The sequence below is a fragment of the Sciurus carolinensis genome, chromosome 1 (genome assembly GCF_902686445.1).
Source record: "Sciurus carolinensis chromosome 1, mSciCar1.2, whole genome shotgun sequence".
NCBI lineage: Eukaryota > Metazoa > Chordata > Mammalia > Rodentia > Sciuridae > Sciurus > Sciurus carolinensis.
Genome location: NC_062213.1, coordinates 27,786,688 through 27,799,815, shown reverse-complemented (window position 1 = coordinate 27,799,815; position 13,128 = coordinate 27,786,688). Strand labels below are relative to the sequence as shown.

Genomic DNA, 13,128 nt, shown 5'->3' with positions numbered 1-13,128 from the left:
TCTGAATCTAAAACTCTTGTCCTTTTTTCATAAGTATTTACTAATTAAAAAAATTGGAAACCTTAAAATGTAATAAGAATAAATAACTGTATTAATCATATTATCTTGTGGGAAGAAGCAATCCTTATTTAGCAGAATCAGACTAGGTTGTCAGTGGAAAGAACAACTCCTAAAGTTCTTGAAATGTAAATGGAGACCTGCTTGCTTTAAATACTGCAGACTCTATCAGGCAGGTCTGCATGCCTCTGTGTGACCTGTGAGAAACTGAGACCTAACTTGACTGAGATAAGTGCAAAAGTTTAGAATCCTGAGAAGAAAAGATCCTAATCAGGAATTTGGGGAAAATCTCTAATTTAAGGGCAAATTATTTGGCAAGTTTTCTAGTTTAAATATGTGTGTTCCTGCCACAGCTTCCAGACCTCCAGAAACAGCATGGTTTCTGCTCCCGGGAGAGGAGAATGGGAAAGCCTGCTAAAAAACCTGGCTGCTCCCTGCCCAGGCAGAGCCCCTCAGGGCCAGGCTACCAAGATGAGAGGAGAAATAGCATGGGGATTGGAAGCACAGTGACACAGGCTATGAGAATTTTAAAAAACATGCCTAGGAGCACAATTGGAAATGTAGAGAGAATTTGGACTGTAATAGAAACTTGCTTTTATTTGGACCAAGATATTGATTTATAGACTAGGGGGAAACCTAGTCATATGTAAACCCACTTAATTTCAGAAAATATTTTCTAGAAATTATGATATTAGGAGTTTCATTGCTGCGGAATGACACATAGAGCAATAGAATGCACCACATTTTACAATAAGGAGATCTTAAATCTCCAACCACATGGTTATATGCAAGCTCTATTGAGCTCTTAGGTAAGAGAAATATATGGGAAGTCTGTTGGCTCCTCATCTACCTTTAATACACCCAACGATGTGGATTGGAGAATCAATCCCAGTATTTACTGATGGAATTCATATGATAGGAGGTTTAACAGATACTCACATTACACCCATCCATGTGACTGGATTTAACTATACTGGTTGCAATGGAAACTTATTTACATGCTGGTTCCATGACAGACTCTCTGGTTGTCTAGAAGTAACCTCTGAGGAAAAGACAGCATAAGGAGTACCTAGGCCAGCCAATAATAGTGGCCCTTCGAATTTAGGATTGCACGTTCGAACAGTCATTAGATGGGACTTTCTCATAAAGAGCCAGTCATTTTTATTAAATATCCACCAATATCTTACTGCCTTAATTGTTCTGCAGTAGAATCTGGTGCCTTTCCTAAATGGATAAAATATACGAATGTCTTGTCAACACTACACATTACCTCTAAAGGTGGTGGATATGTTTTTGGACTGATCTTCAAAAATTGATAAGACAGTTATATCAAAATATCTTCCTCTATAAGATTCAAAGTCAGAAAGGCAACACTGCCACTAAATGTTTCACTTTTACTTCTTAAAAAGAATTTACAAGCAACCATATTTAATCTAAAAATTTAATACAATGAAAGATCTATGGAATTAGGCAAATAATTGAGTTGTTTAAAACTATTTTCAGAATACAAAATAAGATTAGATATACAATCATTCTGATTTTTGAAACTCCATGTAATTTGGACTATTCCCTATTTGGATCTTACTTTGCACTGCTGGTAACCATGTAATAAAGACCAAATTAGAATCCAACAAGCTGATTGATATTACACTAGAAAGATGAATAATTCACATTTATATTCTAACAGTTATTTCTTTGATGATAATTTGGCTCCTATATATTTTAGTGTATTCTTTTAGATTTTTATCTGTTCCTACATTCATTATATCTAGGGGCATGATTTCTTCTGATAAGATGCTGTGACTCTTGAAAGTTTTAAATGCTTTAACAACTACTATTACAAATATCAGTAATGAGCCTTTTTCTCTCCAATTTAAACAAAGGCTTAAATGCTGTAATGACTATAAGCATGTCTGAGTTGCTACAACTAAATATACTTCCCAAAGGAACTAGAAATAATTAAGAATCATCTAATGGACATTTGACATAGTAGTAATAATAGCCTGAATCTTATAAAATCACATTATTACATCCAGGATATTCAAAAAGTAGAATTGATCTCAAGGACTCTATATTTTTGGTTAATCAAATATTTCCTAAATTGAATGGTGTAATATTGGAATGATACGTTTGCTACTAATTCTTTTTGTACCATGATAATAGGTTGCCATACCCTCAGAACCAAGAGCTGGGACCTCAGAGCAGCTCTCAGAACTAAGACCTGGAACCTCAAAATAACTGCCTGTTATTTGCATTTTAAAAAATATTTAAAAGGGGGAGATGTGGGAAGTCATCCTTATTTAACAGAATAATCAGACTAGGTTGAGTCATGGGGCACACATCTGGCTTCTAGGAACTGCCGGGAAGCATGTGACACTGCGTGGGAGTGTTTCCCTGTCTCCTTCTGCAATAGTCCCCCTAAGAGAATGACTCCCCTAACTCCACCCTATCCTGTCCATCACAGAAGAAGCTCCTCCCATTCCAGGTCTCTTTACCTGTGTGTCTACAAATAAAAGAGAACTGGGCTACTCCATGTTGTTAGAGGCCAGAGCTGGTGTGGACAGACCCATCAAGCCCCATCTCATTTAAAAGGAGTATTGGCTCTTGTGTGTTTATTGATTAGATAAGCTTATGGGTAATTGATTGATCTATACACAACACCATCCTCTGGCAGTTAACCCTTTTCTCATCCACGTGAAATGTGCCTGAGAGGTCCCACATTCACTGAGCATAGTGGTGGTGTGCCTGTAGTCCCAACACTGGGGAGACTGAGGCAGAAGAATTGCTTCAGCCTAGGAGATCACAAAAATGGACAAAGCAAGATCCCATTTCAAAATAACAATAAAAATATCATATTATTGCTCTACTATGTTTTGAAAGAAAGTAATTCAAGCAATTCAATCACCAAAGATAACTTCTGAAATAATTTCAGTGGAATATATACTTACTCTGGCAATATGGTCTTTCATTTCTCCAACTCCAGGTACCATTAGGAAGACATTCAATAGAAGCAGGACCTAGTCCATGATAACCAGGGTCACAGCTGAAAACTACTTTGGTTTTGTATTCATAATGTGACCCATTTACTATTCTCCATCTTCCATGTTCCAATGTAAAGGAATTGATGCTTGGACATGTAACAACTATACAGAAAACAAGAATATAAATGATAATATGCAAATCTTGTCTGTTCCACCACCTATATCTTATACCAATTCTATCCTTCACATTTCCACTGTCTGAATTTGTTCACTATTTAGCCAAACAAGTCTTTAGCATTTGGTCTTTATTTCTTCTCCATATTAATCATTTTCATTTCCTTAGTTGCATGGTACTTCTGGCAGTTCCCTGAACATAACCTGCTGTTTCAAAATTCAGAGTCTTTATACACATTATTCTACCAACCCAGAATCCCATTCACTGCCTTACCTCTACTCCTTTCTGTCTTTAAACATTTTTAAGAACTATATTTTTAGGAAATTTGTTTGGTGAGAATAGCCTTTTCATGCAAGACTTGTGATATAAAATTTGGCTTATTTAAAACTTGTTGAAGATAAGTAGAAGGATTATTAGAAACCTATGCTACAATTGCAAATAACAATCCACATTTTAAATGAAATCACAGTGAAGTTAAAATGTTAATACTAAATGGAAATAACTGAAATACAAAGAAAATCAAAGAAGTTATCTAAACCAAACTTATTATTTCTTTTGCTACCAATTTCCTTATTATAATTAATTTCTGTTATAATCGAGTAATATTCATTAGCCATAAAGTAGTAATGAAAGCATTAGGAAATATTCTAAGTATATGTAACCTCAAGAATACTGAAAAAAGTTGGAAGTTATGGGCAATGTCAGAAGCTTCATTTATCCCTATAAGAAAGACCTGAAAGTACAATTTCATTATTGCAAATTAGAAAAAAAAATTTCCAAATATCTTTGTGTTGAAAAAATGCTGACTAATGCATGACTATTTATAAAACAAATGAAACTTCATTAAGTAACATTAACTTCTTGACCTAAATATTCTGGAGTGCCAAAAATGAGTGAAAGATCTTTATATTGTCTTCCAGTAATTCATTGTACCAGATAGTACTTTCATTTATCAACTTTTATTTCCTTGTTAGACATGGCACTTCAGGGAATTAGTCTTAATAATTCAATGTTACATACAATTTTATATCATATAAGATGACAATAGACACACAAATGATGAAATTTCCTTAATACACATACCAACACAGCGGGGAGTCTTATTATGATTGCTCCATGTTCCATCCGATTGGCACACAGCAGTTGTAAGTTCCTTGGATGATAATCTATATCCATCATTACAAAAATAGGTAACTCGGGTTCCTACCAAGTAGTCTGTAGTGAGTATCCCTCCATTTGTTGGAGCTTTAGGAATCCCACAGGAAATTGCTAGAATAAATACATACATAAAACATCATAGAAATAAAAACATGATTAAGTTATTAGTTAAATCTATTAAACTAGAAGACATGTGAAACTAGAATTTTTTCAATTTTTCTGAATTTTCTGGCCCATAAATTTTGAATAACTTATTTCAAACTCCTATTAAATGTGTTTAAATGGGTGAATCTACATATCATTAATGATTTGTTTCTTGGTTTCTCACTGAGTTCCTAATCATAAGTACAATTATCAGCACTGATATAGATTATATGAGAATGCAAATTAGGTTAATAAGAGTATATCTTGTACTAACTCATTGCTGGACCACCATAATTCACTCTGGCCAATTTAACTTAATAAATAATTGTGAGAGATTTGGAAAAGAGTGGCAACCAATATTTATAAGTATTATGATCAGGAACAAAACAAATAAATGTATTTCTCCTGCAGATTGATTATCTTAGGTACAATCAAGATGTATATGCTTTGGCACCATCCACAGAATAGCACATGTATTAGACATGTGCTTGGGGACCATTCAAGGAGTATCATACGTATCAAACCTGTTAAAGAAATATAAGGCCAGGACTTATCCCAAAACTTATGTAGGATCCTCCTGAATGTGCTTTAGTTGTCTTCATTTTTATCTATAATACATTAGATGAAAATTGCTTTAACTATGATCTGATAATGACATCAATTTATATTTTCATACTTCATTTCACATATATTTATATTTCATTTATTATAAATTCAAAAGATTATACAGAAACTCCTTGAGATTGATTCTTTTCCTCTTTGCCCTTTGTGTACCTCATTTACATTTCCAAAAAGAAAAATCTTATCATCTTCCAAAGAACGTAATTGCCAACAAAACCCCAATTGAAGTGAAATTTTTTGTATTTTTTTTATATCATTATCAGTGTAAACATTTAGACATATCTCTGCAGATTAATGTATTTGAGTGTATCACCTCAGGACTAATGAGTTAATACATAATAATGGTATATGTACTGCACTGTCTTATGTTTATGAAATCATAAAATTTCTGATTCCTGAAACATGTCTAGTCTCTTGTAGATTACATATTTTAGACTTATAACTACTTTTTTCTCATAGCAAAAGAAAGAAAGATGTAGGTTTAATTTAAGTCTTTTAAATACTGTTTTATTTTTATCTTTCTCCCATTTCAACTTAAAATTGTATCTACTTGTCTTGTAAAATCAATCATTTAAGCGGGTCATGGTAGTGCACACCTGTAGTCCCAGGCTGAGGAAGGAGGATTGTGAGTTCAAAGCCAGCTTCAGCAAAAAGTTAGGCACTAAGCAACTCAGTGAGACCCTGTCTCTAAATAAAATATAAAATAGGTCTGGGAATGTGGGTCAGTGGTCAAGTGCCCCTGAGTTAAATCCTTGGTGGTACCCAAAAAATAAAAAAGCAAAAAACCCAACATTTAGGTGTTTAATTTTCACTAATTTATGTGAATAGAATATAAAGAGAAAAATCTTAGTGATAGATATGAAATTGTCAGAGTTGAATGACAAACTCTCTACTGCTAAATAGTCTGATTTTCCATAGTTTGGTATTCCACAAATTATGAAAAGAAAAACAGTTAAAATAACTTAATAAATTATATAAGTCATCTCAAATAATTATGTTATTATTCTTGCTTACTAATTACAGATCTCTAAAATAGTGCTGCTGAAGTACATGGTTCTCTGATGTCTGTTAAAGTAATATTTATATTTACACTTAGGATTTTTGGAAATATCAATTAGTAATAAACCATATATCCACTGCAACTCCCACCAAAGATCCATGTATTATTGAGTTTTAATAAATTAATTATACATTGTTAGAGTAATGAAAGTTGTATCTGGATCAAGGTAAAATAAATATACTTATGTAGTGAAAGTTCCATGTATATGTTTAGAACAAAATGATCACATATTAGATCTTAAAAAATATACCATATTTTAGAGCTGAGAATAAATTCACCATAATAAAATAATAGGACAACTACTATGCCTGTGGATGATTTAAAATTTAACATCTCAGCCTTAAGAGGAAGGAAATGAGAAAGAAAAACGAAGGAAGGCAGAAAGACAAAAAGGTAGGAAGTCAGGACAGCAGGTCAGCAGGCAGAAGAAAGGAAGGAAGGGTGGAGGAAAAAGAAGGAAAAACAAATCTGTTCAGAGTATCATCACTGAGAGATTGTCAAAGTGGTTTCCTACATAACTGTCAGGAAAGCAAAAATTAAAAGTGAGGCATGGATTACAAAGTGACTGTTTTTATAACAGTGCACAATACTCAATGAACTATAAAAGTTCAAAGTTCAGAGTATTTTAATGTTTATTTAAAATATTAATGGCTTATTGTATTTTGATAACCTATTAAACTATATCTATCCTTCATGAAGTCAACACCTTCCATGTTGATAACCTGCTAAGAAATTCTGTTTCCCAGAAATGTAATAAATGATTGATGTTTTATGTTTCAACAGAAGATGGAAGCAATAGTTCTTTCATTTAACATTTATTCATATATGACTATGAGAGTGATTTTTTTCATAAATTCAAAACCTTCAATCTAATAAGTAAAAGAAACCATTTCAGTTGCCTGGTAATATTTATTTCACAACAAATTTTAACTTCTTTTTATTTAAAAATTTTATTAGCCTATTTTATATTTTATTTATTTTATATTAATCCCCTCCAAAAAGTAGATAATATGTAAGAACCATTATTAATTATCTAAAATTGTTCTGCATTTTGTAAAGTAAAATTCAAAATTGCTTTATGCAACTACATTATGGGTAAAAGAAGTCAACTATAAAATTATTTTCATGTTGACAAAATTATACAAAAAATTAAATACTTGAAAAATTTCAAAGTCTAATAACATTAGTTTCTCTTGAGTATTTGGTGTTGAACTTGACTACACCTAGCTAGAGACTCAAGTACTCAATTACTTTTTAAGACTAAATTCTACCAGGGGAAGAGGGACAAGAGAGAATCATAGGGAGGGCAGATAGAATCAAAGTATGTTTTATGCAATGTATGAAAATGCCATAAAAATTCATTTTCTTTTTACAATTAATGTGTGCAAATAATTTTAGTAAAAATTTACTTTAAAAATAAGTGCTTATCAAAAGCTCTCATACACATAATTTGTTGATTAACATGCTTCTCATGTTGTTTTCTATAGCAAGATACAATGCTCATACAGCCCCTCTGTTTTTAACAAGCCAGGAGCCTGTAATCCCAGTGACTCTGGAGGCTGAGACAGGAGGACAGAGAGTTCAAAGTCAGTCTTTATAATGGGAAGGTGCTAAGCAACTCAGTGAGACTCTGTCTCTAAATAAAATAGGGCTGGGGATGTGGTTCAGTGGTCAAGTGCCCCTGGGTTCAATTCCCAGTACCAAAAATAAATAAATAAATAAATAAAAAGAGAGACTAAAAACATCCCTCTTGAAGCATTGAAGAAAAAATAACCAAGAAGTTGGTTACATATGTCTCCTTTAAATTTGTTTCTCTAAGAGCATAATCCTGTATACTTTGAGTGAAACTCCATCTGCAGTGGTACTTGCCTTTTCTTATTCTCTATTATCTTTCTGTGGACTCTTCACTAACCCAGCCTCCATCTCTGTTTCCATAATGTTCTAACAAGAAAGTAACCTGAATGGTAGATATCTGAGTAAAAGAAGTATATAAGAGGAAAGAGTAGTGATACATAAACTGCATGACAATGAAGCATTATCAATGTGTCTATCTTCTCTTAAATTTGTTATTTTGTTTTTATCCTTAATTTTCAGGAGAGTAATTCACAATATGCTTCTGAATATGTATATTGGGGGAAGTTTTAATGATTCAAATGAGAAAGTTAAATGAGGTCAATCTTTTATTGATATTTTATCTACTTGGAGATATTATACTTCACCTTGACAGGCAGGGACTGGTGCATCCCATGCATGATACCCATAGGAAGACTTTCTGCACACAGCACTGCTTTTCCCAACAAGTCGGAATCCTCGATCACAGGCCCAACGGACCACACTGTTAAGCTGCCCACCTGTCTGACTGATAATGTATCCATGAGGCGGGGATTCCGGTGTACTGCAGTAGAAAGCTTTTCAAAAGAAAAAAAGAAAAGTCACTGCTTAATTAATAAATTAATGTGTCAGAAATCATTTATTATTCAAAGTTATGAATCATCTACACTAGTACTTAAGTTCGATCAATTATTAAGTACTTAGATCAATTGTCATCTATGTGTTGTAGTTTGTGAACATCATATTATTTTCTAGACTCTTTTGAAAATAGTCCATCCACATAGCTTTTAGGACACCTAACAACCTCTGGGCTTTCTTTTAATTTATATTATCACCTAAGTTGTCTTTTGTATTGAAATATATTTTCTTAATTCCATACAGGTTCAAGAGCCCTACAAATATTTCATTGAATTTTGGAAACTATTTCTGTCATTTGAAGTCCTAAATGCTGCAACTTTAAAAGCAATATTTTAGAGCATGTTGTTTACATGTCACTTTGAATTTATCTCAAGACACCTATATCACGGTAGGTCATGCATTTCATTTTGGTTGATGTCTAAAACAGGCCCCCACATTTCATAATCCTTTTCCCCAGTGTATTATAGAGTTTCCATTCTGTCAAGAGTGCGTACATATGGTGATAAAAATTGCCAATAAAATAAAACTTTTTTCCTTTTTTGAAGTCTGAAATGTCAAAAGATAATGTCAAATAGCTTTTTCATAAGTGTACTTTTGAGACTATTCTGCCTGACAGGTTCCATTTACGCTATAAAACTTCAATATATTCATCTGAAAAAACTGAAATTTTGGGGGTAAATAGGAGGAGATTACACTTAGAATATATATATGTCATAACCTGTCATTTATAAAGGAAAAAATATATAATTTAATATGTCAAGCTGTTCATAGTAGCTAGAAGTTGTATTTTCTTTATATTTATATCAAACTTTGTCATGAAATTAACAAGGATAGTCTATAAAATAGTCAATCTAATGCTTGTAATTGTTTAATTTGAAAAGCTTTCCTTTAAGTTGTTATAATCACTGAAAATATATTTAAATGTTCTTTTAAATGTTCTGTCTAGGTACAACCTTAATAAAATGACATTTACATATTTCTTAGAGTAGAAACATTGATTAAAATATGAATAATCTTAAGGATGCCTCAGGTGTTTCAATTTTTAATCAGTTTTCCTTTGACTTTAATAGAAATGTATTGCAAGATAAAATGTGTAAACATATTAGTCAGTGATGTTATTGCTAATATTTATAAGATAAATCATTGATAATTTAAAATCCTACTATCACATCATAATTCTAAAATCAAAGTTATTAGACAAGATTGTTTTATTTATATATTACATGTGTATTAGCAAATTTATATAAATTAGTGAAATTTGGGAATATTTTATAGAACTAAAATTTTAAATGTATCTATGCTTCAGAATTGGGTCAAGTTGTTTATAAATGCAATTTTTAGTTGAACTGATTAGTGATGACTCGTGACTTGGAAGACATTGTCTGAACACTGCAGAAAAAGATGGCTGGTTGGTTCTGAGATGTTCTACTATTCAGCTCACACCATGGTTTTGAGGTATTCTGCTATTGAGTCCACACAATGGCTTCTGACATGATTTAGGATGTCAAACAGCCTTCATGTACAGAGAGGACTATTTATACATACTTACACAACAATGCAATTACTGGATTACTGCAAATGGACCTTATAAACAGGAAAGCATATAGAAAAAGTCTTGGGACTTTTGATAATAAAAGGAATTTTCAGCCCACAGCTTTCTAAATCTTACTCAATGGAAAGCAGTAGTGATTAAAGATTTCAGTTTAATTTATAACTAATATATGTCATAAATATCCATATGCATTTCATCTTTTAGAAAATCATGAAAGATACAGAATTATTATCATTATAATATGAAAATTGAAGCACAGAGAGGTTACTCGAATTGATTAGGAAATATCAATGTAGGAGCTGTGATTTTAACACTTCTTATTGAATTGTGTTTATGCTCTTTAACAATAATCACAGTTAGGATGCAAATGAAATTCATACTGAAAGTATAAGTATCACATACCTATATATCTTATCCGGAAGCCTTTTTTGTTATTGCCATGATCTGCTGACCATTGAAGAAATACTTCATGACCATTGCTTGTTACATTAAAAGCAGATGAATAATCCCCACTGAGAGAAATAAGAACTGGACTTTGAATATTTGGGCCTTCAGAAAGAAAACAATATAATTTAAATATAACTGAATAACTATATTCTCATTTATCTTTAGTAGTTTATATTTTAATATAGTATTAAATTATTCCACAGCCAATCTATCTCATCAGCATAATTAAAAACAACACAAAATGTTTTATTTTAAGCATTTTAATTTTATAGTTAAAGCAACTAGAATATGTAAAATAATATTTGAGTTGATTACACTTTTTATATGCTATACAGTTATTTTAATGTTAATATTTCCAAAAATATTTATAAGGTAAAAGTCACATAGGCAGTTTCCATTCTAAAGATCTGAATGTAAAATTAGACCATCTGGACTAAATTTATGAATGCACAGTAAATATAACCCATGGTTACCATCATACACCTGAAGAACATCAAATTCCTTTTCTGTCTGGAAGAATTCTACAAACATGCTGATATTATATCCTTTTTCCACTGAAATGCTCCATGCACACATTTGAAGATTTGGGTAACTGTCAGGGTATCCAGGGCTCAATATGACTCCCGTAGAATCTAGTCGTAATTCATTGGCAGGGCAAAGCACTGTCAAAGGAAAATGTCATTTAAATAATATAAGCCTTTTTGAACATAAGTGAATACTGCATTGAATACTGAGTATTCTGTTTTTGTGTGCAGTAATTATAAATAGATAATACCTTAAATTAAGTGTAAGAAAATATATTAAGCTTATAATTTAAATTATGGAATAATGACCTAAACATGATACAATTGATTTTTTTTTTATTACACAGAAGATACACTACTTTCATGGAAAATAAATTAATAAATAACTAAGAGATACGACATTTATTTCCTTCTATTTCTTCACATTGTTTCTCAACTTTTCCTCATGTTCTTATGTTCTCCCACCTATGCCTCTCTTATCTATGCTTTATCTCATCTTTCATTTTCCTTACACTTTTAATCTCTCCTTTTTAACTCTTCTTTACTTTTTTACCCTTCTCCTTAAACTTTCACCTCATTTGGATGTGTAGAGTCAAACAGGAAACTTCTCTCTGAGGGTTCATTTCAGGCAAAGCCATTTCTGATCTCAGGGAAATGCTTAAACCAGGAGACTTAAATTTAATGCTACTTTGGGTAACCAGTTACCTTTCAGTTCTTTTTGCTATATCCAGGCCTTAATCATAGGCTAAAGCACAAGATCTTCTTCTTTCATATCCCTTCTGTCAGACCACCCAAAAATGAATGAATAAATAAATATAGAAACATAAAATTTTTTTGCTATGAAACAGCATAATTATGTTCTAACAGCTTCCAGAGTACAGTAAACTTTACCAGTTGACATCAACAGCATTTGCATGTTAGATCAAACAATAAAAGAATCTACTTAAATTTGGATTTGGAAGGAGAGTAAAATAAAGATACAAGGTTTTATTAATCAAAATATCACTTTATCCTTTTTAAAAATAATTTGAAGTTGTATGTCATGTAATTGCTCAGTATTGCTCATAATATTCTGCAACATTTTTTGTAGAAATAAACCTATACATACCAAACAGGATTTAGTTCAATTTAAGGAAGAACTTGTATTTTTTAAGAACAAAGGAAGTGACTTTAGCAAAATGTCCTATGAATAATAATGCTAAAGGGTTTCTAAACTTAACCTGGATTGCATTTTGAGTGTTCTTACTAAGAACACTGAAGCAACTGAAGAAATGGGTGAACTGAATAACTTTAGAGAATTCGATGAATTGAAAAAATATCCCATGCCAATTCTTCATTCAATAGTATACATAAACTTCCATTTCCTGGTGTTAGATTTTATAGCATCTTCAAGTTATTAGAATATCATCTTAAGAAGACTGTTTTTTGATGTTGTTCAGATGAGTTAGACTTGGAAAAACCTAATTGTAATTGTTGAAATATAGATAAGGTGAAGGAATAAATTGAATTTATACATTCAGAGTTTTCAGAGAGTAAGGACAACTTAACATTTTTTGAGTTATAAAGATTCCAAGAAGTAGAGGGATGAAAAATATTTGCAAAATAGTGAATTATGGAAATATTTGATTACTGTTTAATCATGTTAATAGCTTGACAAGAAAAATAACTTGAAAGTCTTGAAGAGAAAATTGGCCAGAACTAATTTTCAAATTGTTGAAAACTGTCTATAGAATAAGCACAGTTGTTTGTTTGCTTTTTGCTTTTAATTCAGTTTATTTTTCTTCAACATAAACTTCTACTTGAACTTTTGAGATATTGGGATTTTTAAAACAATAATTGAATAATGGCATCTGATCATTGTCAAGCCTAAAATGAGAACCCAAACTTTGATTTTCACAAATGAAACATACATAAAAGATAGACTTAAGATTGGAAATAAA

General features: G+C 31.7%; 1 protein-coding gene across 1 annotated transcript in view; it reads right to left on the bottom strand.

Annotated features, from left to right (window-relative positions):
* The window catches only part of Csmd3 (CUB and Sushi multiple domains 3), a 1,190,022-nt gene that overhangs the window by 64,226 nt on the left and 1,112,668 nt on the right, over positions 1 to 13,128 (bottom strand). Inside the window, 5 exon segments of the mRNA XM_047516388.1 lie at positions 3,006 to 3,200; positions 4,297 to 4,482; positions 8,416 to 8,604; positions 10,620 to 10,766; positions 11,138 to 11,326. Coding sequence (XP_047372344.1) covers positions 3,006 to 3,200; positions 4,297 to 4,482; positions 8,416 to 8,604; positions 10,620 to 10,766; positions 11,138 to 11,326 — 906 coding nt within the window.